This window comes from Gracilinanus agilis, chromosome 2 (assembly GCF_016433145.1).
Source record: "Gracilinanus agilis isolate LMUSP501 chromosome 2, AgileGrace, whole genome shotgun sequence".
Taxonomy (NCBI): Eukaryota; Metazoa; Chordata; class Mammalia; order Didelphimorphia; family Didelphidae; genus Gracilinanus; species Gracilinanus agilis.
In genome coordinates, this window is record NC_058131.1 from 51,317,807 (window position 1) to 51,344,961 (window position 27,155).

Sequence of the window (27,155 nt, forward strand, 5' to 3'; positions counted from 1 at the left end):
ATGCAATCTCTACACATGGCCGTCGATGAGGACCTCCACCAAGTGGAGCAGTCCCTTGAGGCCCTCAAGAAATCCCTCACATCCCTCTCTGAGGTCGTCCTACAAAACCAAAGAGGCCTCAACCTGCTCTTCCTCAAGGAGGGAGGCCTCTGCACTGCCCTTAAGGAAGAATGCTGCTTCTATGCCTACCACACCGGGATAGCCAGGGACTCAACTGCCGAACTTAGGAATAACCTCAAGAGACGCCACAAGGAGCAGTCTGAAACCGCCTCCTGGTACCCGCAGTTCTTCACTCAGTCCCCCTGGCTTACCACCCTGATCTTCACTCTGTTAGGCCCCCTCTCAATTATCTTCCTATTGCTGGCCTTACCTGTTCAACCAACTGCTCCAGTTTATTAAGGACCGAATAAACACTGTCCAACTCATGGTCCTGCGGCAGCACTACCAGCCCTTAGGGACGGTCAGCCCCAAACATTGCGACTACATGGCCCTGAGGAAGATTCCTCAGTGTGATGACCAAACAAAAGTGGGGAATGTAGGGTGGGGTGACAATTAGCCCGCACCCAGAACCCCATGCCCCTGGTAGATAACCATCAGCCAGCAAACTGCAGAATGTCCTATCTGAAAACTTCAGGAGCTACAGTGCAGGGGAGATATCAACAGCAGCTGCCCTCAGCCCTTATCCTGTTTTGCAACCCTGCCATGGACCTATATAAGCCTCACTCGGACCCCCCCTGGGACGGAATTCTCCTTGCTGAGTTCCCCCAGCACGCACTGGCAATAAAGCTTTCTCTTGCCTTGATTGCATTGTCTTGTGTGCTCCTTTGGTGTCCACCCACTTGGACCCTAACACTTGGAACCAATACACAGCACTGATTTTAAGATGGAAAGCAAGGGGGCGGAGACGGGGAGAGAGAGAGAGAGAGAGAGAGAGAGAGAGAGAGAGAGAGAGAGAGAGAGAGAGAGAGAGAAACATGGGCTTTTAGCACAGCAAGATTGTGGAGCAGGCAATTAATTCAACAAACATTGATTAAACACTTATATGTCAGGTGCTGGGAACACAAAGACAAAACCAAAATGGTCCCTGCTCTCAAGGAGCTTATGATTTGTTGAGGGTTGGAGATGGGGATGGGCATGCATAGCCTCCCACATTAGGAATACTTTCTTACCATCCATCCAAAGTTACCCAGGGAGCCTTTGTCTAACTCTGGGTGCCTGTAGGCTACCTAGGACTATCTATCACCAGGATATGTGAGTACAAATTTGAAATAAGAAAGCAGAGCTGGTTAGCCTTTGCCTTGTGCTAGCTCCTCTTTTTAAATTTAAGTGTCCTTTGTATGTTATTAATTTAACCATCATAAACATTTGAATATACAAAGAACAAAACTGATTCTATGTGTCTCCATGAGCTTCTGCTAATAGTTTGCTTTTTTAAAGTGTAGATTAAATGAGATGGAGAAGAAAATGGCAAATAACTCCACTGTCTTTGCCAAGAAAACTCCAAATGGGGTCACATAGAGTCAGACACGACTGAAAACAGCTGAACAACAGCAACAACAAACAAATATTATATTTAATGGTAATAACAAAGTGGCCATTTTAATCTACTGAGCTTCCTTTTGTGTGCATATATACATGTATATAGCTATGTATGTGGATCTACATATACACACACACATACACATTCGTACATAGTTATATATGTATATGTATGTGTATACACACACTAAATGAGAAGCATTTGGATCTGCTTTAGAGTTAGAAAGATCTCCATTCAAGTTCTGCCTCTGTCACATAAAGGTTTTTGACCTTGAGCAAGTCACTTAACCTCTTAGAGCTCTAGGAAACTCAATTAAGACTATAAGTTGCTGAGAAGGTGCCAGCCTTACTTTCTTCCTTTCTGTGATTTCTTACATCTTCCTTCCTTCCTTCCTTCTTCCCTTCCTTCTTTTCTCCCTCTCCCTCCCTCCTTCCCTTCCTTCCCTCCTCCCTCCCTCCCTTCCTTCCTTCCTTTCTCCTTTCCTTCTTGTCTCCCTTCTTCTTTCCTCCTTTCCTTTCTCCCTCTCTCCTTTCCTTCCTTTCTCCCTTCCTTCTTGTCTCCCTTTCTCCTTCCTTCCTTCCTTCCTTCCCTCCTTTCCTTCCTTCCTCCCTTCCTTTCAACCTTCCTTCCTCCCTTCCTTTCAACCTTCTTCCTTTCAACCTTCCTTCCTTCCATCCATCCATCCATCCATCCATCCATCCATCCATCCATCCATCCATCCTTCCTTCCTTCCTTCCAGAACCAGCATGGTAAAGTAGATAGAAAATTGATCTTGAAGCCAGGTCTTCTTGCCCTCATGTCCCCAGTGTGACTCATACTAACTGTGGAACCCTGGCCAGGTGTCAGTGCCTACATAACTCTCCCATTGTAAATTAGAGATGGGATGGTCCTCACTGGTCAGGAGCGCTCTATTCCTCAGGTATGATGTACACCAATGTAGTCTTGGGTCTAGTCCTTGCCCTTATTATAGCCACCAAGTGCTTCTCCCCAGTAGACACACAAAGAGAAGTTCTGCATCTTCATGAAGAATAAGTTTGGTCAGGCAAAATAAATCAATGCAATGGCCAGGGCATCTGAAATTGCATCCCCACTAAGAAAGGCATGAAGATAGCACTGCAGCCAGCTCTGAGTCACCCACTGACTGCCTCAGACGAGACAAAGGCAGGCTCCCTAGTTTAACAGTTTAGAAAATGTGATCCATGAGGAAAGGTGACAGGAGCTGCTGTTAGGCAACCTGCTGAAAAGAAAGCTGTGTAGCAGAAGCACCTCCCTGGCCTTCAAGGATGTGGTCAGAACTCTGAACTTGAAGCCAAAGGGCTTGAGAGTTATCTTTAATGGAACTAGCTGGGAGAACTTGGACAAATCACTGTCTGAATCTGAGTGAGGGTAGTCACAATGCTAGTGAAAGGAAAGCATGTTGTTACTCTTAAAGTGATACAATGGATCCAGAAGAGAGAAGCAAAGATCCTATACTGTAGCAAAAGCAGGAAAAAGGTGCTGAGCTGCTGGCACTCAGTGATCTCCAAAATCCTTTCAGACCCAGGACTCTGGGTGAAAGGAGGGCATTGGAAATCCTATCCTTAAACCTCTTCTTGATAGACTTAAGGGCCCACCCTTGGACACTAGACATGCTCCCTGGAGTTCAGACCCAATTATTCTAAGATGGAAGGGAAGGGTTTAAAAAAAAGAAAAAAAGAGTCCATCAACAAACATTTATTAAGCACCTACATGCATTTGCTAGGCACGGTGCTTAGCACTAGGCATACAGAAAAACCACATATTTTCAGTTAGAAAAAAAAAAAAGAAGGAAAAGCTCTTAAAGGAGAACTATCCCCTCTGAGGACTATCTGAGAAATCTTCAACTGCTTCCATATCTTCAGATGTAAGGGAGAGTTCTTCATTTGGAGAGTTGGGTTCAAAGCCTGACTGTGACAACTTTGTGACTATGGATTGATCATTGATTTTCTCTGAACCTCAGTTTCCTCATCTCCAAAATGGGGACAAAAACAGCACCCACTTCCCAGGGTTGTTATGAGGCTGTAATGAGAGAATGTAGAGTACTTTGCAAATGACAAAACTCTATAAATCTCAGTTATAGCTGTTTGGGGACGCCAGTCTCTTCTGGAATCATTAGTAGAGCCATTTTTGTCCAAGGGGTGTTGGTTATACTAGCAGGAAAGATTAATATAGGAGTAGGTGATTAATGTTTCTGATCAAGAGTTGGACCATCGCAATCACAGGTCTAGTCTCCAGCGGTATCACTACCCACAAAATCCACCTCTGATCTCTGGGGTCCCTTCCAGCTCTGGGTTATTATGATTCTTTGGAATGAATTCTTGGTTGATTGATGGATTGGTTCATTCATTCATTCTTGGGAAGATTTGAAGATGTTGGCATAATCGCTGAGATGAGAAGAAACACTGTCCCTTTAAAAAAATTCTTCTCCCTCCCCCCTACCTTTTTTTAATTGACATAACATGTGCATTTAATCCCTGGAGCTCAGGTGGCTCCCACAGAACCATCAATCATGTGTCCCGGTGACTGACAGAAACTCATTAGGGCATCCTCTCCCCTGGCCATCCATTGTCACCGCCGGCTTCAAACTGCTTGGTTTCCTCTCCAGGATGGTTGCGGGGAGGCTGGAAGGGTGTGGACGGGGCCGGGCTGTCCTGGGCAGAGTTGCTTATCTCTTTCCCGGTTCTGCTCTTGGCCTGGTGCTCCCTTCCCAAGCTATCTCTCCTTTCCCCTCCAGATTTGGCCTCCCCCACTGGGCACCCTGCCTGCCTCCCGCCGCAGCCGCCCATCCTACACTTAGACTTGCTTTATCTTGGAGCTGGCCCTACCGTCTGCCTAATCTCCTTTCCCACAGCAAACAAAGCTGACAGGAATGAGGAAGCTGGGCGCTGGAGGGCGGGGGAGGGGGATGGCCTCCCTCCCTCCCTCCATCTATCTATCTATCTATCTATCTATCTATCTATCTATCTATCTATCTATCTATCTGTCTATCTGTCCATTCATGTATGTATGTCCCCATGGCCAAACTGCCAACATTACTTGCGCCTTTTTTTTTCCTCATTGTGCTTCCGGTTGGAAGAAATGAGCCCGTGGCCAACTCCCATGATGGGCAGCGGAGCTGAGCAGGAAGGCTCGGGAAAGGGCAAGGAGGAGAGGAGGATCTAGAAGATCCAAAGGACTTGGGGTTGGAAGGGACTTCCAGTGCCATCTAGTCCCGCAGATCAGCAGCCAATCATCAGTTCGCAATTATTAAGCCCCTTCTTTGTGTCAAGGGGGGTGAGAGAGAGAGAGAGAGAGAGAGAGAGAGAGAGAGAGAGAGAGAGAGNAGAGAGAGAGAGAGAGAGAGAGAGAGAGAGAGAGAGAGAGAGAGAGAGAGAGAGAGATTGAGATTGATTCTAAAATCCCTGCTTTCAAGATGCTTACAGTCTATCCAGGGAGACTATACTTACCTATAGAATGGATCCATTGTTTGACCAAACCCGTGTAAGATGTTCCCTCTTCCCTTACAAAGCCTTACCTTCTCTGGAAATTATAGTCTTAGCAGGGGGGTTCTAAACCCCTCTGGCAGCAGTCTAGTGAAGCCCATGAACCCTTTCTCAGAGTGCTGTTTTTAAAGGCATAAAATAAAACACATAAGATACTAAGGAAACCAATTACATGGAAATACAGTTATAAAAATGTTGTGTTTTTTTTTAAACTCCTACCTTCTGTCTTAGAAGCAACACTCTGTGGTTCCAAAGCAGAAGAGCCCTAAGAGCTAGGCAATGGGAGTTAAATGACTTGCCCAGGGTCAAACAACTAAGAAGTGTCTGATGTCAGATTTGAACCCAGGACCTCCCATTTCTAGGCCTGGCTCTCAATCCACTGAGCTGCCTAGCTGCTCCCCTCAAAATATTTTCTAAAACAAGTTGACTGGAGCTCAGGCTAATAATCCCAGTGAGAGTTGCCCTCCTAGAGAGAGTTGTCTCCTAGTATGGAGAGACCAAGTGTTGGCTTGGGGTCCCACAACTAGTATATAGGTCATAGGGGAGACTTGACCCAGTCAGTCTCCCTAATTCCAAGGTTAGCTGTCCAGGGACAAAATTTACACAAAATAAACACTTCATTTTTTTTTTGAGAGAGAAGAGAAGGAACTAATATCAGGAAAGACTTCATATGGTGGTTGAAATGAGGGAAGGAAGGAAATGAAGGATTCCAAGGGAAGGGGGCAGAGAGAAGACATCCCAGAAACATTTTTAACTTGCTGCATGACCTTGAATAAATTGTAAAATCAACCATTGGAAGTTACCCTAGTTTGGAATCATCTAATGCAAGCCCCCATTCTACAGATGAAGAAACCGAGATCCATAGAAGGGGAAGTGACTTGCCTAAGGCCATACTCTGAAAATGAAGTAGAGGCAGAGTCTAAAACTTGAGACTGGAACCAAGGCCTTTTGGCACATGGTACATTGCTTCTCCCAACACACACTGAGTTCATGAATGTTTGGTTTAAACAAACAGTACAGAGTCTGGGATTGGGGAGGCAGAGCACAGGGGCATTACAAGAAATACTTGGGACCTTCCTCCTTAAATAGACTAGACAGGCTATTCGCAAGCAGGAAGGATGAAGGGTAGCAATTCAAGGATCTTAGGACTTTAAAGTTAGAAAGGACAAATGATCCTGTCCATTTTATAGATGAGGAAAGTAGAGCCCAAAGAGGTTGTGTCTCCTCACTAGGCAGTACTGGAAAACAAACATTGGCTTGTCTCTTTCCTCCTGGAACATCTCTCTCCAAATAGTCTGGATCTTCTTGCTCTTCCCCTCCAGAGGAGCTTCAGCAACAGCTAGCAGGGGAGCCAGAAATCTAGGGCTTCTGACTCCAGCCCAATATTCTTTCTATATTGGTCTGAGAGACTTCAATGTAGAACATACACTGGATTTGTAATTAGAAGGTGCAAGTGTGAAGCTTAGGTCTATCCATGGGATTGTTAGAGAATCAATACTTTTCTCTTAGTCTCAGTTGCCTCCTCTAAGAAATGGGCTTTGCCCTGCACATGGAGTTGATATGAAGCTGTTTCTATTCAGCATCTTTCTTGTGCTCACCATGCCTGGAAATTATTGTATCAAGTGCCTACTATGTGCTAGGCACTGTACCAAGTGTTAGGGACATCAAGAAAGGCAGAAACAACCCATACCCTTTGGAAGCTCACAGACTCATGGGAGAGACAACATACAATCTCTAGTTGACTGCAAACAAGAGAAGTGCAGGGGAAATTGGAAACAAAGGGGGATGGGGACAGAGGAAGAAGAAAGGATGAAAGGAGAGGGCAGAGGCACAAAGAAACCATGATCACAGGTCACCTCTGTAAAATGAAATATCACCAGAAGCTCTAAATGAGATCCAAAGGTTTTTTGCAGAGGGAGACTACAGTGGTCATTTAGTCAACCCCCTTCCTTTTTACAGATGGGGAAATGAAAGCCCAAAGAAATGAAGTGGCTTTTCCCCCAAGGTCACACTGATAGAAAGTGGTAAAGCCAACGTTTAAACTCAGGAGTTCTTGGAATGCAGATCAAAGCACACAATATTTCACTTTAGTTTATATGGGTTTTTATCTGGAGGTTTTGGCTTTATATAAAAGTGAAAAATATGGAAATATGTTTTGCATGATAATACATGTATAATTCAGATCAAGTTGCTTGCCAGCTCTGGGAAGAAGGAGAAGAGACAATTTGGATCATATAACTTTGGAAAACTTATTATTTTTATTTATTATTGCATGTCTTATTTACATTTATTTTATTACATGTAATTAGTAAAATAAAATATATTTATGATAAATTCAGATAAATTCCAAATCCGGTTCTCTTTGGAAAGGCTAAAAATATGGAATCATAAAATTCAAGAATTCAAGGAACTCCAGTGCCATTAGTTCTTAAAATATGAATTTCCTCAGACAGGTTAGTACAGTTTCATCAGGATTAGGAGATTCTAAGGAAGTAGGTTTAGCTGAAATCCACTTGATCTCCAAGAATAAAGGTTACTGCCACCTACAACAGGGAAATGACCAGCTATGTGCTTGGCACCCAATCCAGTGCATGCCACCTGTTGGAATATCTAAGCACCAGAACTTGCTACCTGGCTGTCGCCTCATACAATGCCATAGTGTCTGCTCTCAGACCAGAGGATGTGTATATATGCACAGCTGGAGTATTAAGTCCCCAAGTTAGAATAAAATACATAAGAACTCTTCTCCACCCCTGTTGATTCAACTCGACAAAGAATGGACAAGATCTTATTTCCTTATGGGTTCAGAAGTAAATATAGAGAAGAATGAGCAACAATGGTCTATGTGTGACTGGAATTGGGTCCCAACCCATATAAAGAAAGTAACCATTTGGGGCTTGCCTGTTTGGGTATTATGACCATTAGCTCAACCCAAACCTGGAAAACAGGAAGAGTCATTCAAAACCAACTGAAATAACAAAAATTATTTGAAACAACTTGACTTGGAAGGAATATGTGAATTTCTTTGCATCAGGGATCAACAAAATTACTATTGCTGCTATTATTAGCATTATCATATTTTTATAAGTATAAATTGAAAAAATAAAGGATGAGTATAAGTAGATTGTAGCAAATTACCATGTAATTTGTAATACCATGTAAATGACATATAAGAAAACATCAAGGAGGTAAATCATCAGAAAAGAGGAAAACTAGTCAATATAATGAGACAAGTCAAAAAGCATATATATATATATATATATGTATATACACACATATGTATATATATATATTTCCTGCTATCTATAAAAATAATTTTAAATATTTGTTTTTAAATTTTTTAAGTTCCAAATTTTCTCCCTCTCTCCTTCCCCTCCCCCTTATTGAGAAGGCAAGCAATCTGATATAGGTTATAGATGTATAGTCATGCAAAACATATTTCCATATTAGTAATGTGATGAAAGAAAATACAGACACCTGCCTCAAAAAAAGCACAAAAAATAAGATAAAAATAGTATAATGTTCAATAGGCATTTAGACTCCATCAGTTCTTTCTCTGGGAGTGGATAGCATTTTTTTCATCATAAGTCCTTCAGATTTGTATTGCTGAAAATAGTTGTCATTCACAGCTGATCATCACAAGATATTGCTGTTACTGTGTATAATGTTCTCCTGGTTCTGCTTATTTCACTTTGTATCAGTCTATGTAAGTCTTTTCAGGTTTTTCAGAAAGCATCCTGATCATTTCTTATAGCACAATAGAATTCCATCACAAGCATATTTCACAACTTATCCAGGCATTTCCCAACTAATGGGCATCCCCTCAATTTCCAATTCTTTGCCACTTCAAAAAGAGCTGCTATAAATATTTTCATACATAGAGGTCTTTTTTCCTTTTTTAATTTCTTTGGGATACAGACCTAGTAGTGGGATTACTGGATCAAAGGGTATGAACAACTTTATAGCCCTTGGCATAGTTCTAAATTGCTCCCCAGAATTATTGGATTAGTTATGGGTTCAGTTCACTACTGGTGTATTAGTGTCCCAACTTTCCCATATCCTCCTCTGACATTTATTATTTTTCTTTTCTGTCATATTAACCAATCTGCTAAGTGTGAGATAGTACGTCAGGGTTGCTTTAATTTGCATTTCTCCAACCAATAGTGATTTAGAGCATTTTTTCATATGATTATAGATAGCTTTGATTTCTTCATCTGAAAACTGCTCATTCATATCCCTTGACTATCAATTGTGGAATGACTCGTATTCTTATAAATTTGACTCAGTTCTCTATATATCTAAGAAATGAGGCCTTTATCAGAGAAAGTGGTGAATTCCCCCTTCCCCCAGCTTTCTGCTTCCCTTCTAATCTTGGTGGTATTCATTTTGTTTGTGCAAAACTTTTAAACTTTAATATAATCACAATAATCTATTTGATATCCTTTAATGTTCTCTCTTTCTTGTTTGGTCATAAATCCTTCCCTTGTCAGTAGATCTGATAGGTAAACTATTCCATATTCCCATCATCTATTTAAGGTATCATCCTTTATGTCTAAATCATATGCCTATTTTGACCTTACCTTGGTATATGATGTGAATGTTGGTCTATACTTAATTTCTGCCAAAGTGCTGTGTAGTTTTCCCAACAGTTTTTGTCAAATAGTGAGTTCTTCTCCCAAGAGTTTGGATCTTTGGGTTTAGCAAACACTACATTACTATGGTCATTACCTAATGTGTATCATGAACTCAATCTATTCCATTGATCCTCCACTCTATTTCTTAGCCAGGACGAGATCATTTTCATCATTACTATGTGGTAATATAGTTTGAGATCTGCTATAATGAGACTATTTTCTTTCACATTTTTGTTCGTTGATTCCCTTGATGTTCTTGACCTTTTGTTCTTCCAAATTAATTTTATTATTTTTCCTAACTCTATAACATTTTTTTTCTAGTTTTGTATGGCACTGAATAAGTAAATTAATTGAGAACTGTCATTTTTATTATATTGGCACAGCCCATGCATAGGCAATTAATATTTTTCCAACTGTTCAGATTTGACTTTGTGTGAAAACTATTTTATATTGGTGTTCCTACAGGTTTGTCTTGACCAGTAGATTCCCATATATTTTATATTGTCCATGGTTATTTTAAATGGACTTTCTCTTTCTATCTTTTGCTATTGGACTTTGTTAGTAACATAGAGAAATGCTAATGACTTATGTAGGTTTATTTTATATCCTAGAACTTTGCTAAAGTTGTTAATTACTCCAACTAGTTTTTTAGTTGATTCTCTAGGATTTGCCACATAAACCAACATATCATCTGCAAAGAATAATAATTTTGTTTCCTGGTTGCCTATTCTAATGCGTTCAATTTATTTTTCTTCTCTTATTGCTACAGTTAGAATTTCTAATACAATATTGAACGATAATGGTGATGATGGGTATTCTTGCTTCACCCTTGATCTTATTGGAAAGACTTCTAGCTAATTCACATTACAGATATTTCCTAATGGTTTTAGATAAATACTACTTGTTATCATTTTAAGAAAAGCTAGATTTTTTAAATTACTATTCCTTCTACAGTTTTATTAAGAATGAATGTTGTATTTTGTCAAAAAATTTACTGAATCTATTGAGAGAATCCTTTGGTTTCTGCTGTTTTTCTTATGGGTATGATCAATTATGCAGACATTTTCCTAATACTAAACCAGTTCTTTGTTCCTGGCAAAATTTCCACCTGGTCATAAGGGTATGATGTTTGTGATATATTGTTGTAATTCCTTGTTAGTATTTTATTTAAAAATTTTCATCGATATTCATTCAGGAAATTGGTCTATAGTTTTCTTTCTCTGTTTTTGTTCTTCTTCTTTTAGATAACAGCACCACATTTGGGTCTTAAAAAAAAAGAATTTGGTTAGGACTTTTTCTTTGCCTAATTTTCCAAATAGTTTATGTAGAATTTAAATTAATTATACTTTCAGTGTTTTGTAGAATTGATTTGTAAATCCATTTAGTCCTGGGTTTTTTTTCTTAGGGTGCTAATTGATGGCTTATTCATTTTCTTTTTCTAAGAGGGGTGTATTTGAGAATTTTATTTCTTTTTCTACTAATCTGGGCATTTGTATTTTTGTAAATATTTATTCGTTTCATTTAGCTTGTCAGATTTATTGGCATAAACTGGGCAAAATAGTTTCTAATAATTGCATTAATTTTCCCCTTCAGTGGTGATTAATTCACTCTTTCCATTTTTGATATTGGCAATTTGGTTTTCTTTCTGCTTTTTAAAAAATATTAACCAGTGGTCTATCCATCTCTTGTTTTTTGTCATAAAATCAGCTCTTAGTTTTACTTATTAGTTTACTATTTTCCTTACTTTCAGTTTTATTCATCTCTCCTTTGATTTTTGGGATTTCCAATTTGGTTTTTAATTGTGATTTTTAATTTGTTCTTTTTAAATTATTTTTAGATATATGCCCAATACATTAATTTGCTCTCTCTTTTTTAATGACACAAGTGTTTAGAGATGTGAATTCTCCCCTAAGTATTGTTTTAGATGCATCCCATAAATTGATATGTTGTCTCATTGTTCTCATGCTTTTTAATGAAATTATTTATTGTTTCTGTGATTCATTATTTGACCCACTCATTCTTTGGGATTAGATTATTTAGTTTCAAATTAATTTTTAATCTATGTTTCTACAGTCCTTTTTTATAAAATGTAATTTTTAATGCATCATGGCCTGAAAAGAATGCACTTAATATTTCTATTTTTCTGCATTTGGTTGTAAAGTTTTATTCCCTAAAACATGGTCAATTTTTGTGTAGGTGCTATATACCACTTAGAAAAAAGGTATATTCATTTTCTATTCCCATCAAATTTCTCCAGAGGTCTGTCATATCTAACTTTTTCTACAATTCTAATCATCTCTTTAATTTCTTTCTTGTTTATTTTTTTTATTAGGTTTATCTAGTTCTGAGAAGGGAAAGTTGAGGTCTTTCACTAGTATAGTTTTGCTGTCCATTTCCTCCCATAATAAGATGAGATGTATTTTTCTCTGTCCTTTCCCCCCTGGTTTATCCTTCTCTCTCTCTCTCTCTCTCTCTCTCTCTCTCTCTCTCTCTCTCTCTCTCTCTCTCTCTCTCTCCCTCCCTCCCTACCTACTTTTCAAGTTGTGTTCAGCAGGAGAGTTCTGTGGCTCAGTGTTGTTGTTGGGTTTGAATTTTGGTCTTCTTTTGAAGTACTTTTTCAAGATTGGTATAGGAGTATGGTCAGAGGTTTTGGCTTTTGATGTTCCTAAGCCACCATATTGACTCTGTTCCTCCTATTTTTTTTTTGTAGAGAGCTTTATTGTTAAATATTTACTTGCATGTCATTGCTTGATTTCTCTTCCATCTCTGAGTCTATGATGGTCCTCTAAAGATCAAATTTGATTTAGCAATAAGGCTTTTGTGAACCTAGCAGCCCAGTACTTATGTTACAAGAGAATTAAGCCAAGTCTCAAATATTAATATCCAAAGCCATTNCTCTCTCTCTCTCCCTCCCTCCCTACCTCCCTCCCTCTCCCCCTTCCTCCCTCTCCTTTCACCATGCCTCTCCTCAAAAGTATTTTGCTTCTGACCATTGCCTCCTCCAATTCACCCTTCCGTCTAACTATTATTACCTTTCCCTCCTACTTCACTGTAGGGAAAGCTAGATTTCTATACACACTGAATATGTATGTTATTTTCTCTGTTAGTCAACTCTGATGAGAGTAAGGTTCAAGTTATTTTCCATCCCACTTATTTCCATCCATTGTAAAAGTTTTTTTCTTTTATGTGAGTTAATTTACTCCATTTTACATTTCCCTTCCCTTTTCTCCCAGTACATCCCTCTTTTTCATCCCTTAATTTTGTTTCTTTATATCATCTCATAATAGTCAACTCACCCTTATGACCTCTGTCTGTGATTCTTGGTGGTATGGTTGGATCAAAGGACAGGCATTCTTTTAAAGACCTTTGTGGGGGGCAGCTGGGTAGTGTTATCAAGAGATACGTAATGTAATCTGAGTGGGTCAAGGAGGCAATTTGGGTGTGAGGAAGGATAAAGGGGCTATTAGGTGAATATAAGGTGATTGGAGGAGGAATGAAGGTATGGGAAGGTATGTAGGAGATAAAGGAAATGGGGTATGTAGGAGAGGCAGCTCAAACAGGTTTATTCCCAGAGGCTTGAGACAGAGAATCCAGGGAGGAAACTAGGGCCAGGAAGTAATGTTTAGGTTTTGGCTGGAGGGTTTCTCTTGTTAGTTTCTAAAGTCTCTTGAGGGAGGAGTCGAGAGGGCCCCTCCCTGCCAGTCAAACTGATGGCTGGAGGAAGTCTCGGGAAGGTACTTCCTGCCAAGATGGATGCCCCCAGTTCTCTCAAGAAATAAAAAAAAAAAAATTATGCCTTCCCGCTTTAGCCCTTGCCTCAATTTTCAATACAATGATTCACCAGAAGCTTTGAGTAGGTAACAAGGGGATTTATTAATCTCAGGTTAGTCAGAGGGAAAGAGGTTCAGGATTTTCTAACTGCTATAGGGAGAGGGGGGATGATGGGGGATGGGTCACGGAGAAGTTTAGACAGAGAGAGTACGGCTCTCCCAGTCAGGAGATTTGACTGCCTTTTAAGTAAAGTCCTTATTAAATCACTAAAACTAGGGGTAACTTATTTGAGGATACTCTACTTGTCTATAGAAACTAAAACCCACAATGTTCAATCACCAAGCCCTTCCTTCCACCCAGGGCTCAAAGGAAATTCAGGGGAAGGGTAGGGAATGTAGTTGGAGAGATCAGGGAGGGGTCCAGAGAAATGAGATAGGTTTAAATTTCCCCAAGACGAATAAGCACAGGCCAAGGCTGAAGCAAAGCCAAGCTGAAAGGCCGCAGCTAACAGGCTAAGCCAAAGCAAAAGCCTCCAGCTACAGCGAAAGCCAGAAGGCAAAAGCCCCATCCACTGGAACTTCACCTCTATTGATAGCTTCAAGTCCTAACTGACTTTCTGAAGATTCTAAGATGTTTAGCTTTTTGTGACCATTAGAAATTACAGAAGCAAAAAGTTTCTGTTAGCCACCTTGCATTATAGTAGCTCAGTGGATTGAGAGTTAGGCCTAGAGACAGGAGAGCCTAGGTTCAAATCTGGCCTCAGACACTTCCCAGCTGTGTGACCCTGGGCAAGTCACTTGACCCCCATTGCCTACCCTTACCAATCTTCCACCTATAAGTCAATACACAGAAGTTAAGGGTTTAAAAAAAAAGCCCTTTGTGCATATTCCAAATTGCCCTCCAGAACGGTTGGACCAATTCACAACTCCACCAGCAATGTATTAGTGTCCCAATTTTTGCCACATCCCCTCCAACATTCATCACTTTCCTTTGCTGCCATATTGGCCAGTCTACTAGGTATAAGTAAGGTGGTACCTTAGAATAGTTTCAGTTTGCATTTCTCTAATCAAGAGAGGTTTAGAACACTTTTTCATGTGCTTATTGATAGTTTTGACTTCATCTTGTGAAAACTGCTTATTTGTGCCCTTTGACCATTTGTCAATTGGGAAATAGCTTGATATGTTTGTAATTCTTCCAAGATTGTACTATTTAAGGTGAAATGTGGTCACTACTTTAATGGATTGTGTCTGGTTTGTGAATGACCACAAGTACTCTTTTTGCTGTGAAACTGTGACAATTCACTTAATTTCACATGTCTTTTGCTCCATTCCTCTTTGCTAATTATAAAATCAAGAGTAGCAATTATGAGCCAACTAATTTTACAAACCAGTATATATAATAGTTAAGGAGTTTAAGGACTCCCAAATCCTCACCACATTTGAAATCAATGAATCTTTTTACAAAACTAGAATGCCTTTGTCAACTTTCCCTATTTGGATTAATAAACAAGCACCCACAATAAATCTAAATACTTAAGAAGCCCAGTACAATGTAACTATACTCTGCTACATCCTGACAGAAATAGAGCTGAATTATTCATTTGCACCAAGACTAGAGTTTTCATTGGCACTAATAGCTCACTTTGAAACTATACTTTTGTAACTCCTTCTTATAATAACAGCATACCTATTGGAACATGTCAAAAATCTTTTTAGAAATGCTATGGGGATTGGTGGCCCCAGACCAGTTTTTCATTTGTGCAAGAGAAGCTTTTGCATACCTTTCTCCAGGATGATATGAAGCATGCAGGACTACCTATCCCTTGTATCTATTTTTAATCATTCTGTAGGTTTAATTGGAAAGAAAACTTCTAGTAATCAAGGATATGGTGGCTTAGAGAAAGAAGAAGAGGCTCACTTGGGGCAAAAAAGAATGTAGAGAATTGGGTATAATAGTCTAGCCATGAAGAGAATTTTGTGGAACCTACTCTCATAATTGGACTTAAATAGTTTCAGTCATATATCTCCTGAAATTGAAAAGCTAGCCCAAGACACAAGCCATGCTTTGGCCAAAACATCCAGGGTTATCATCTCCTTTTAAGTTGAAGTTGATTCTCATGCAGAAGTGGTGTTACAACACAATTTAGTATGAGCCTTTCTTATTGCTGCAGAGAGAGGATCATGTGCTATTATTAATCAATCCTATTGCTCTTACATTAGTAAATCAGGAGATTTTGTCACCGATATCAATGAATTCCAAGAATTATGCCTGAAGCTCACCAAATAGCAGTAGAGACACATGGAACACATAGTTGTGACTGGTAATAGCCTTCTTCCTGGTTTTCTTGGCTATTCTCCTGGTTTTCTGGGTGGGTGGGAGATTTTTGTCTACTATAATTAAATGGGAGCTCATTATCTTGTTTCTTATAATTATCTTTCTACTTTATATTCAGCTATGTAGTAACTTCTGCACTTAGGCATGCTCAAAATTAATTCCTAAAAATATTCTGGTCACTTGAGATCTGGCAGGAACTTTAATATGATGAGTTGGCATTCTGAAGAATGATTAACTCAGCCTTTCAACTTTATTAGAGTATTTTCATCTTGCCACAAAGTTGTTTCATTCTAACTTTTGTCATGGTTCACATTTATTAGATTTAATTTCTGCTAGACATCTATTTGATCTGTTTAGTATGCTTAGAGTTGAATTTTGTTTCCTAGAAAAAAAATCTCTATTTGAGGACACTTCCAAAGATTTCCAACCACAAAACATGGTTCTTTCCTAACTGGTCATTGCTTCCAGTAATGCAGCACCTCCATTTTACCTGTGAACCTTGCAGTTGAACTACCAGCCACCCAGGTCTCAGTGTCACCTGATCTGCCTGGTTTGTGGACACTTAGCTTCCAATTAGCATTATGGATCCATTACCTATGGTAGCTGTAAGGTCTTTTCTAGAAGAGTGACTTTAAAGGAGTGCCGCCTCTTGTGTGTTACATTTGGAAATGATTATATAATTAATAGAATCAATAAAAAACATTGCCTGCTATGTCACCTAGAGAAATGTTCTGAGACTGGTATAGCCCTTAGAGGATAAAATTGTAAAAAACATCAGTCTGAGAAGAGCATTAGATGTTGCTCTAAATGAAGGCCAAGTCCCAGTTCAAGAAATGTAGTCATTTGGTGTTTTTGCTTTAGTCATGGCAACTAAGAATCTTTCTTTGGAAATTGGAAAGCTGACTCTAATCTTAGGTAGGTCTATCTCTTTCCTTCAAAAAATCAGACCAGTTCTATAGTATAATTGATCCTAGAAACCTTTAACTAGTGAGAAATTTTTTATAATTTCTCAGATGTTCTAAAAGAGTTTCTCAAGGATCAAAGGGGGGAATTGAGAAATACCAGTCTGGAATTATGCTTAATTAATAGAATCTGACTGATTTTTGCTTAGGTCTGCTATGATTTATTAAACTTAAACTACCCTGTATTTGTGAGCTCTTGAAATTTAACTTCCCCATTCTTGTGAAGCTAAGCCCACTGTTTTGTAAGACCTTCTCTTCTTTCAGTGTGAGTCCAAGTTCCTCTTTTAACATGAGCTAATTCCTCATTTTGACCTTATATTAACTTAGAAATTTTCCACATGAAGATAAGCTAAGATACTGATGTAGTCAATAGCTTATTAATCAATAAAGTTTTGTAATGCCTAATCAACCAGAGAAATGGAGTGTTACTACTTAAAGATTCTAGTTTCTCATTCCCAGAGCTACAATTTCCCAATTCTTGTCCTTATTCAAGATACTTATGATATGTCATCCCACCTTGTGGTAAACTGATACAACTTGTAGTTATCATTCTCTATGCCAACCAATCAGAAATCAATAAAACACCCACGTTCCTCAAGATTTTATAATTTGCCTCAGTTTCTTTTTGGTGACTATAAGAAAGTTCAGTTAATCCTCCATAGTACCCTTGGTTATTGAGGAATCAAGAATCCCATTTTATTGGCAATTGCAAGCTTTGCTAACAAATTGGTCATACTCTGAACTTTGCTGCCTCAGTTTCTCATTATTGCAGATTTCTACCTCAATACTTTATATAATCCCAGATTCATTGAATGATTATTAATAATAATAGCAATAATAAGAATTAAAATAATAAACACTTCTCATTTTATTCAATGGAATTTGGATAGAAAAAAATCCCAGGACAAGTCACTATTTTGTTATTTACTCCTTTATTTTTAATGTTCTGTAGACTGTAAAAAAATAACTGCTTTTTATAGTTGAATAAAAATATTAAACTCTGTGTTCATCCTAGGGCTAGCTTCAGTAGAAGATAGAATGATGGGGATATTGTATACCTCATCCTGTTACCACAAGTATTTGATTTCTTCTTCAAGACTTTAAAATTTTGAATGCTTTTAATTCCATGTGTCTTGGAGATTATGCACTTTGAAGGGTGACATCTATTTAAAAATTCATTCTTAAGAATTCTTAGAATAATGTTATACCTGAGTGATTGTGGATCACAGTTTGTTTGATGATAATGCACCAGTTTCTGTAATTTGTTGGTAGTTCCCAATGATATTTTGAAGTCTTTATTTGTAGCATGGAGATTTGTTATGTAAGTTTATAGCACTCTTATGATGTGCAGAATTCTAACTACTGGATCTCATCTCAATAGGTGATTATGTTTTAATAAAATTTATTAATTCCTTTTATTTTATATCACCTACATTTCCCACTATATACCTTTACTGCTGCCCAGAAAGCCATCCCTTAGAATAAAGGGAAAAAAAGAAAGTTCAACAAACTAATTGGCACATCCAAAAATCATCTGATGTTACATGCAGTGTTCAGCACCTGTGGCTCCCTATTTCTATAAAGGAGCAAAAGGAAGTGTTTTCTTATGTCTTTTCTTTGGGTCCAGGCTTGGTCCTTATAGTGTCAACATTTGTTTTCATTATTGTTTTGTTACTGCTCTTTCCACTTACACTGTTGTAGTCATTGTATAGATTGTTTTCATGATTTGGCTCACTTCACTTTGCATCAGTTGATTTGTCTTTCCACACATCTCTGTATTCATCATGGTTATCTCTTGTTATAGCACGGTAAGATTCTATTACATTCCTGTACCACCATTTGCATGGCCATTTCCCCAAGTAATAGTCATCTTCTTTGTTTCTAGTTCTTTGCTACCACCAGCAGTACTGCTGGAAATATTTTGATGTGGAGGGGACATTACTTTTTGCCACTGAATTTCTTGGGGTTATTATGCCTGGTAGTATATAAATATCCTATTCCCTAGGAAGAAAGGAAGAGAATAAATATTTGTCAAGTGTCTATTATGGGCCAGACACTGTGTTAAGTGCTTTACAGATATTTTAGCCATTTTCTTTTAATATTTCCAAATTATAAAAAACATTCCAGAATGGTTTTTACCAATTCACAGATCTACCAACAATGTATATCAGTTTACATGTATTTTCACAATCCCTCCAACATTTCCACTATCCCTCCAACATCTTTGGTCTGTAGTAGATGGCTAAACTGACCCTTGCCCAAATCTATAGGCCTGTGTGTATTTTAGATAAGACCCCTAGCAAGCTGAAGTGTGTATCCTAGATAAGACCTTGTACACAACCCACCCAACAGGCCCCTGCGAGAGCCGATGGACCATGCCCTTTGAGTGATAAACACCTTTGCTCTAAGTTTGCTATGAACTATATAAAGAGTGTAGCGAACCTATTCAGGGGGGACACCATTCTTTCCAGTCTCTCCCCCACGTGTGAATGTGTGTAGCTTAATAAAGCTCTGCTCTCTGTGTATCTTGCATCGTCTGTCTTGTTTCCTTTGGCTCACCCCAAAACGAACCCTAACATATGGGGGCTCGTCCGCTTGGGAATACGCCCTAGGAACAGCAGACGGAGAGTGGAAGCCACCCTGAGTGAGCCTGGGAACTCGATTGGCTGAAATTCTGGAACCGGTATCTGGAGGTGAGGATTACCTATGTGACTGGATGTGTGTCTGCTGAGTGACTGGGTGCCTTGACGGCAAGGAAAAACAGCCTACGCTGTGCAGATGGGTAGCAGGGCGTCCGCCTGGCTGGGGATTATACGGCCCGCCTATACCTAAGCATCGTGGTCCACCTCTGGCAAGAGGTGTATACCTAACCTGAGAGGGGGTGGTTGACGCTGGCTGTTTCCCTTGACCTGTTTCTGAGTGTGGACCTGTAAGTATCACGGTTCTGCTCCTCGAGAGGAGGCCAGCTGAGAAATTGGGGAAGTGAGTGGCTATACCTTTTCCCTACCCCTCCTCCCCTTCCCCCCTTCCTGTTCAGGTTGGGTTCTGGCCAAATTTAGCTGTGTCATGGGTTCGAGTCCCGTGAATCGCGAGTTGCTTCCTTTGCTCCCTGGCCAAAGGGTCTTGGGGGTAAAGAGGTTCGAGTCCTCTTGAGTTGACCCCACCTGCCGGCCAGGAGTGCGCAGGAGTTTTTCTGCGGGTGGAAGCCGCGTGAGACTACAGGTTCAAGTCCTGTGGTGCGCAGGTTCGAGTCCTGCGGGCGGAAAAGCGCTGAAACCGCTGAAGTAGAAAGAGGTTTGAGTACTCTTGAGAAATTGTGGGTTTGTAAGATTAGACACTGAGGGCTGACTGAGGGACGCCTTACTCAGTCCTGAGTGGATGAGGGACCTCTGGCCTGGCTGGCCCTGGCCTTTTGGGGCTCCCCGTTCCCTTCAGAAGGCTCAACCAGAGGTTGCTCCCCACAGAATTTTTTTGACACTACGCGGTCTCTTCTTCTTGATCTTTCTTTCCTCTCTCATTCTTCTCTCTATCTTCTTGGCCACCCTACCACAAGAGAAATGGGTAACTCTCCTAGCTACCCTATCGACCTGGTTCTCCAACACTTTGGGGATTTCAAGTCCCGCGTAGCAGACCTAGGGCTGGAGGTCTGCAAAGGGAAACTCCAAGCCCTTTGTAACGCGGAATGGCCCACCTTTGGGGTTGGATGGCCTTATGAGGGAACCTGGGATCGTGCGGTCATCTCAGCAGTCCACACAGCGGTTTTGGCCCCTAGAACCAAGGGGCATACAGACCAGATTCCCTACATTTTTACCTGGCAATCCCTGGCTCAGGACCCTCCCCCATGGCTCAAGTCATACACCGACTCGGCGCGAATCCTCGCCCTTGCCCTAGACAAAGCAGCCTGGGACCCATCTGAGAGCAAGGGACAGCCCAACCCCTCAGCACCGCCAGTCCTCCCAGCCCCGGAGGAATCTCTGCTGGACCTTCCCTTACCTCCCCCTTAAAACCCCCCCAGCTCCCATATATCCTCCCCTACCGGGGGAAGCCCAGGCAGCACCTCCTGCCCAGGCAGTTCCCCCTGTTTTACCTTCACCTCCCCTGGCCCATCCGACAAGGGGCCACAGCCCTCTCACTTCCGAAGAGGGCCAGTTACCTTCCTCCACAGTGGCCCTCCCTGTCCAGACCGTGGGACCCATGGTCCCTGGTGGGCCAATGGTTCATCAATACTGGCCGTTCACCTCCTCTGATTTATACAATTGGAAACACCAAAACCCCCCTTTTTCTGAGCAACCACAGAAGCTCATTGACCTTCTGGAATCCATTTTTCTCACTCATACTCCCAACTTGGGACAACTGTCAGCAGCAACTCCGCACACTCTTGACTAGTGAAGAGCGTGACCGCATTCTCGCAGAAGGGCGGAAAATGATTCTAAGTGACGATGGCCGCCCCACGGCTGATCCCGCTCGCTTGGAAGCTGTGTTTCCCACGAATCGCCCGGATTGGGACTTCTCGATGGAGCAAGGTAGGGAGCATCTTCAGTCCTATCGCCAGACTCTCCTAGCAGGCCTCCATGCAGCAGCTTGGAAGCCCACTAATTTGACCAAAATTGGGGCAGTTAGACAGGGCCCTGAGGAAACTCCTGCAGCCTTTCTAGAACGGCTACAGAATGCCTTCCGAATTTATTCCCCCATGGACCCCGCAACTCCTGCCAGTCAGATGGCAGTCCTACTAGCATTTGTCAATCAAGCGGCACCAGACATCCGTAAAAAGCTGCAGAGGGTGGATGCATTTACGGCACAGTCCCTAGAGGAACTTCTGAAGGTAGCAGAGAAGGTCTATAACACAAGGGAGACTCCTGAGGAGCGGGTGGAACGCCTGAGACAGGAGGACCTTATCAGGCAGGATCAGAGACAGAAAGAGGCTGAGGAACGGGATGTCAGGATGCGTTCAGAACAACGCTTTCAGGAAGAAAAGGCCCAAAGACAGATGCTTAAAGCTCAACAAGAGACCACTCGTATTCTAGCTGCAGCCCTTCATTGGCAGCCAGGGCAATCAGAGCTGGATCCCCAACCCAGGGGCACTTGTTTTGACTGCGAGCGCCCAGGCCATTGGCAGAGGGATTGCCCCCACAGGGCGCCCTCTCGCGGACCCAGGAGGAGATTTCCTCCCCCACCCCTGATGGCTAGCCGCCCAGGACGACAGACCCTAACCTTTGCCGAAAGGGATTGAGGGTGACGAGTCTCAGCCCCCCTCCCTGAGGCCTGGGTAACAGCTTGCATCGAGGGGACTCCCATTTCCCTGCTGGTGGACACGGGGGCAGAACACTCAGTCCTCCAACATCCCCTGGGCAAGACTTCCTCCAAATTTTCCGTGGTCCAGGGAGTGGCGGGTTCTCGCAAATACCCCTGGACCACTAAACAAACTGTGAATCTTGGGACCCACGCGGTCTCCCACTCCTTCCTGGTCATTCCTGATAGCCCTGCCCCTCTCCTGGGTAGAGATCTTTTGCATAAATTAGGCGCTTGCATACAGTTTCACCAAGACTCAGTGGCCGTGACTAATGCTGAAGGGATTCCTCTCACCGTGCTCACAGTGAGCCTTCAGGATGAGCACCAATTGTTCTCCGACCCCATTCCCGCCAACATGTTAAGCCTTCAGTGGTGGCTCACCCGGGGTGTGGGCAGAGCTTTCGGGGGTTGGCTTGGCAATCCACCAAGCCCCAGTCGTGATCCCCCTCAAGTCCAGGGCCACACCCATCTGGGTCAGACAATACCCAGTGCCCCTAGCGGCCAGGAGAGGGATCCAACCCTATATCGACTGCCTTCTGAAGGCCAGAATCCTGGTTCCATGCAAATCACCTTGGAACACTCCCCTCTTACCGGTAAAGAAACCTGGGTCGAATGACTATCAGCAGGTCCAAGACCTGAGGGAGGTGAACAAAAGGATCGAGGACATCCATCCCACAGTCCCCAATCCTTGCACACTGCTTAGCAATCTCCATCCTTTCCTTATATGGTACACCTCTTTGGACTTGAAGGACGCTTTCTTTACCCTCCCGCTTGCACCCATTAGCCAACCCATCTTTGCCTTTGAGTGGCACAGCCCTGGGTCCCCGACTGTCTCCCAACTAACCTGGACTAGACTCCCCCAGGGACTGAAACTTAGCCCGACCCTCTTCAGCGATGCTCTGGCTCGGGATCTGGAGGAGTTCCGCGCTGCACGTCCTGAAGTGACCCTCCTGCAGTACATCAACGACCTCCTCATCGCCTCCCCCTCCGAAGATTCCTGTAAAGATGCTACTCGAGCACTTCTGACCTGCCTTCAGGAATCGGGGTATCACATCAGCACGAAGAAAGCACGCATTGCCCGCACGGAGGTAATATTTCTAGGCTATCGCTTGAAAGAGGGTTTTCGATGGCTCACTAAGGCCATGACCCAGACCGTCTTGACAATCCCTACCCCATCATCACCTAGGCAGGTCCGAGAGTTTCTCAGAACGGTGGGCTACTGTCGGTTGTGGATCCCTAATTTTGCTGAAATCGCGAAGCCCCTCTATTTAGGGGCTAGGGAGTCCAAGGCTTGGTCATGGACAACAGACATGGACTTGGCCTTTCAGGAACTGCGCACCTCCTTGCTGAGAGCCCTGGCCTTGGCCCTGCCTGATCCCGAAAAGGCATTTTTGCTCTTCATGGATGAAAAACATGGAGTAGCAAAGGGAGTCCTCACCCAAAAGTTGGGACCCTGGGACAGGCCAGTGGCATATTTGTCCAAAAGGATGGACCCTGTGGCAGCAGGGTGGCCAGCATGCCTCCACATTATTGCCGCTGTAGCTCTCTTAGTCAAGGATGCAGACAAGCTCACCCATGGCCAAGCACTGACCATTGCCACCTCTCACGCCATTGAAAGTGTCCTTCGGCAACCACCAGTCAGATGGCTCTCACACTCTAGGCTGACACACTATCAGTCCCTGCTCCTCAATGAACTGCGACTCACTTTTAAGGTGATCTCAGCCCTCAATCCTGCCACCCTGCTCCCTATAGGGGACCCAACAGCATCCCACTCTTGTCAGGACATTTTAGTGGAAGCCACCTCAGCAAGACCTGACCTCAAGGACACCCCCATCCCAAACCCGGACCTCATCTACTTCACTAATGGTAGCAGTTTCATCACCCCCTCGGGGCCCAGAGCAGCAGGAGCAGCAGTAGTTGACCATTCAGGTTCCATTGTTTGGGCAGCCCAACTTCCTGAAGGAACCTCAGCCCAGCAGGCTGAATTGCTTACTCTGGAAGCAGCCCTTAGGGTGGCAAAAGGGAAGTGAGTGAATATCTATACAGACAGCCGCTACGCATTTGCCTCCCTGCATATTCATGCTCCCATCTACCGTGAGCGGGGATACATAACCTCCATGGGGAAGCCAATTGCCCACCTAGAACATATTCAGGGGCTCCTGGATGCGGTCTGGGAACCCCACCTGGTGGCCGTTATCCACACACCAGGCCATCAGAAGGGATACAGACAGCCGCTACGCATTTGCCTCCCTGCATGTTAGATTCCACGGGAAAGCCAATTGCCCACCTAGCCCACCCAGCACTGGGGAATAGGTGGGCAGATGAAGCGGCTTGGGAAGCAGCAACTCACAAGCCTGGCCCACGGGTGCTTACCCTTGCATACCCACCCCAAGGCCTCCTGCTCCCAGCCCCTCCCTCAGAGCCACCCCAATACTCGGAAGAAGACCGAGTATGGGTCACTAAACAGGAAGGTGAGCCCTTAGCCGGCTACGAGGCAGTTTTCCAAGACCGCCAGGGCAACATACTCCTGCCCCATGTGGCAGGCTGTCTGCTGGCTACTCACCTCCACCATCTTACCCACCTTGGCGCCGACAAACTTCGGGAGATTCTACGGAAGGGGCGGATTCGATTCTGGGGCATGACCTCCTTTCTTGAGGAACTCACCCGCAAATGCACTACCTGCCAAGCAGTGCGGCCAGCCAACCCCACCCCCGCCCTGGGGGCCCGGTTAAGGGGAACCAGACCCTGTGAACACTGGGAACTCGACTTCACTGAGGTAAAGCCGGGTAAATTTGGGTTCCGGTACCTTCTGGTTATGGTGGACACGTTCATGGGATGGCCAGAAGCCTTTCCTACCAAGGCTGAAACAGCACAGGTAGCAGTCAAACATCTCCTGGAAGACATCATCCCTCGCTATGGCCTCCCCACCTCCTTGGGGTCGGATAATGGACCAGCCTTCATTAGCCACACTGTCCAGCTGCTGGTAAAGGGCCTAGGGGTAACTTGGAAGCACCATTGCGAATACAAACCTCAGAGTTCAGGTCAGGTAGAGAGGATGAATTGGACCCTAAAAGAGTTTCTTACTAAACTCACCCTGGAGACTGGCAAGGACTGGGTGACCCTCCTTCCCCTCGCTCTTTTTAAAGCCCGAAATACCCCGGGCCAGCTATCCCTTACCCCCTATGAGATCCTTTATGGCTCCTTATCCCCTATTCTATCATCCTTTCCTTCCACCGAAAAAACACACCCCCCCCCATCTGCGAGATTTTGTTCTTTCTCTTTCCCAGGTGCATGCTGAATTGTGGCCACGTCTTCAAGCCGGGTTTCAACCACCACCCCACGAGCCTCACCAATTCAAGCCGGGTGACTGGGTCTGGGCTAAGAGACACGGGAAGGAAACCTTGCAACCCAGGTGGAAAGGGCCATACGTCGTCCTGCTGACCACTCCATCCGCAGTAAAGGTGGACGGCATTGGCTCCTGGATCCATCATTCTCACGTCAGGCTAGCCACAGCTCCAAACCCAGGGTGGGAAGTTAAGGCCCATCCGAACAACCCCTTGAAGCTGACATTAAGCAAACCTTAATGGCTAACCACTCCCAGCCCCTTACCCCCATCCTTTTGGCAATGGTGGTACTGAACAGCGGTCTGTGCGCTGGGACTCCCTTTTTGTGGTGTGCGAGAGGTAACACTCTTGAACTCATCCCTGGCTCTTCAACTTGTTCCCCACCCACGACGACCCTGAGCACATCGACGACGCCCACTCCAGCCGACTATGTCACAGAACCAGTAACCAGCACCAGCGATGGTGCCATCCTAACCACCACGACTGCCGCCAACACCACCTTGACCCCTGAGGTTCCTACCTCAGCCAAAGCCTTTTCCCCAACCAATGCCCCTTCACTGCCCTGGATTCCGCGAAGTTTACCCGCACCACTTGCCGGCAGTAGCCCGCACCAGCCATGGAAATGGATATTAACCAGCGGACAGTCTACACGACCCGTGAAAGAGACGAGCACCGCAGGGTCTCCCTTCTTTATCGTGTATCCCTGCGACTTGGCCAATACCTCCCCCTGTCGCTGTGACACGGCTCAACGCGCCAGTGCAGACTGCTATACTCGAACAGGGACTGACTGTGACCCCAGGACCCGACAATACTATGCCTGCCTGTCTTCGAACCCCGGGAAGCTGTACTGTAACTCACCTGGCCAGTACTATTGTTCCTCCTGGGGTTGTGAAACCCTGGCCACTGACTGGCAGACACAGGAACCCGATCGATATTTGCAAATGAAAAGACATAGCAATGGCCAGAACCTCAACCTCACGGTACTACGGCCCGAAGACGTCGGATGGCTATCCGGTAGGACTTGGGGAATTAGGCAGTATATGTCAGGAGCGGATGAAGGAGATTTCTTTTGCATCCAAAAGTTACCAATGGTGACCGCCCCTGCAATACTCGTGGGGCCCAACCACGCCCTGAAGCCCTGACCCTAGAAACCTCAGCCGCTGCCCAAGCCTAAGACCACGACAACTCTTGCTCCGACTGTTAACAATCCAGCTAGTGTCCCAACCCCCACTGCAACCGCCGGAGCTATGACAGCTGCAGCCCCCAGACCTGCAGCCCCCAGACCAAGCATTCCTACACCTGAACACTTAATGCCTGCTAGAGGCGGCCTTTGCAACACTCAACTCCTCCGCCCCTAATCTGACCACCAGCTGCTGGCTGTGCCTCGTGGCATCGCCCCCTTCCCTTGAAGCTTTTGCTATCAATGGCACCCTCTCTACCACCCACGACGTCCAACAATTGCCTTGCAATTGGACCGAGACAGGTATGGGCCTGACTGTTCCCCTAGTGGGAGTCAAGGGTACTTGCATCCTCGGGAATTCCTCTGCAATTTCGACTGCTGAGGTTGAGACATGGGCGAAACAAGCCCCGAACTGCAATAACATCGCTACCTTCAATGGCACTACAGGTACTAAGTATGTGACCTCTCCCAACGGGACCCGGTTCTTGTGCTCAGTGACAGGGCTGCAACCTTGCATCTCCTCGGCAGGGCCCAGGGAGATTTGCCACTTAGTAGCTGTCACCCCGCGAGTTACTGTGCGGTCACATCCAGCCTTCATGGC

The 27,155-nt window shown here is 43.7% G+C and overlaps 1 protein-coding gene across 1 annotated transcript; it reads left to right on the forward strand.

Moving 5' to 3' along the window:
- On the forward strand, positions 1-25,614 carry LOC123233239. The gene is given in 6 exon segments (XM_044659389.1): positions 1-329; positions 20,924-21,756; positions 22,015-22,408; positions 22,410-24,286; positions 24,424-25,279; positions 25,281-25,614. Coding segments are annotated over 6 exon segments (4,623 nt in total).
- The last annotated feature ends 1,541 nt before the right edge of the window (positions 25,615-27,155 follow it).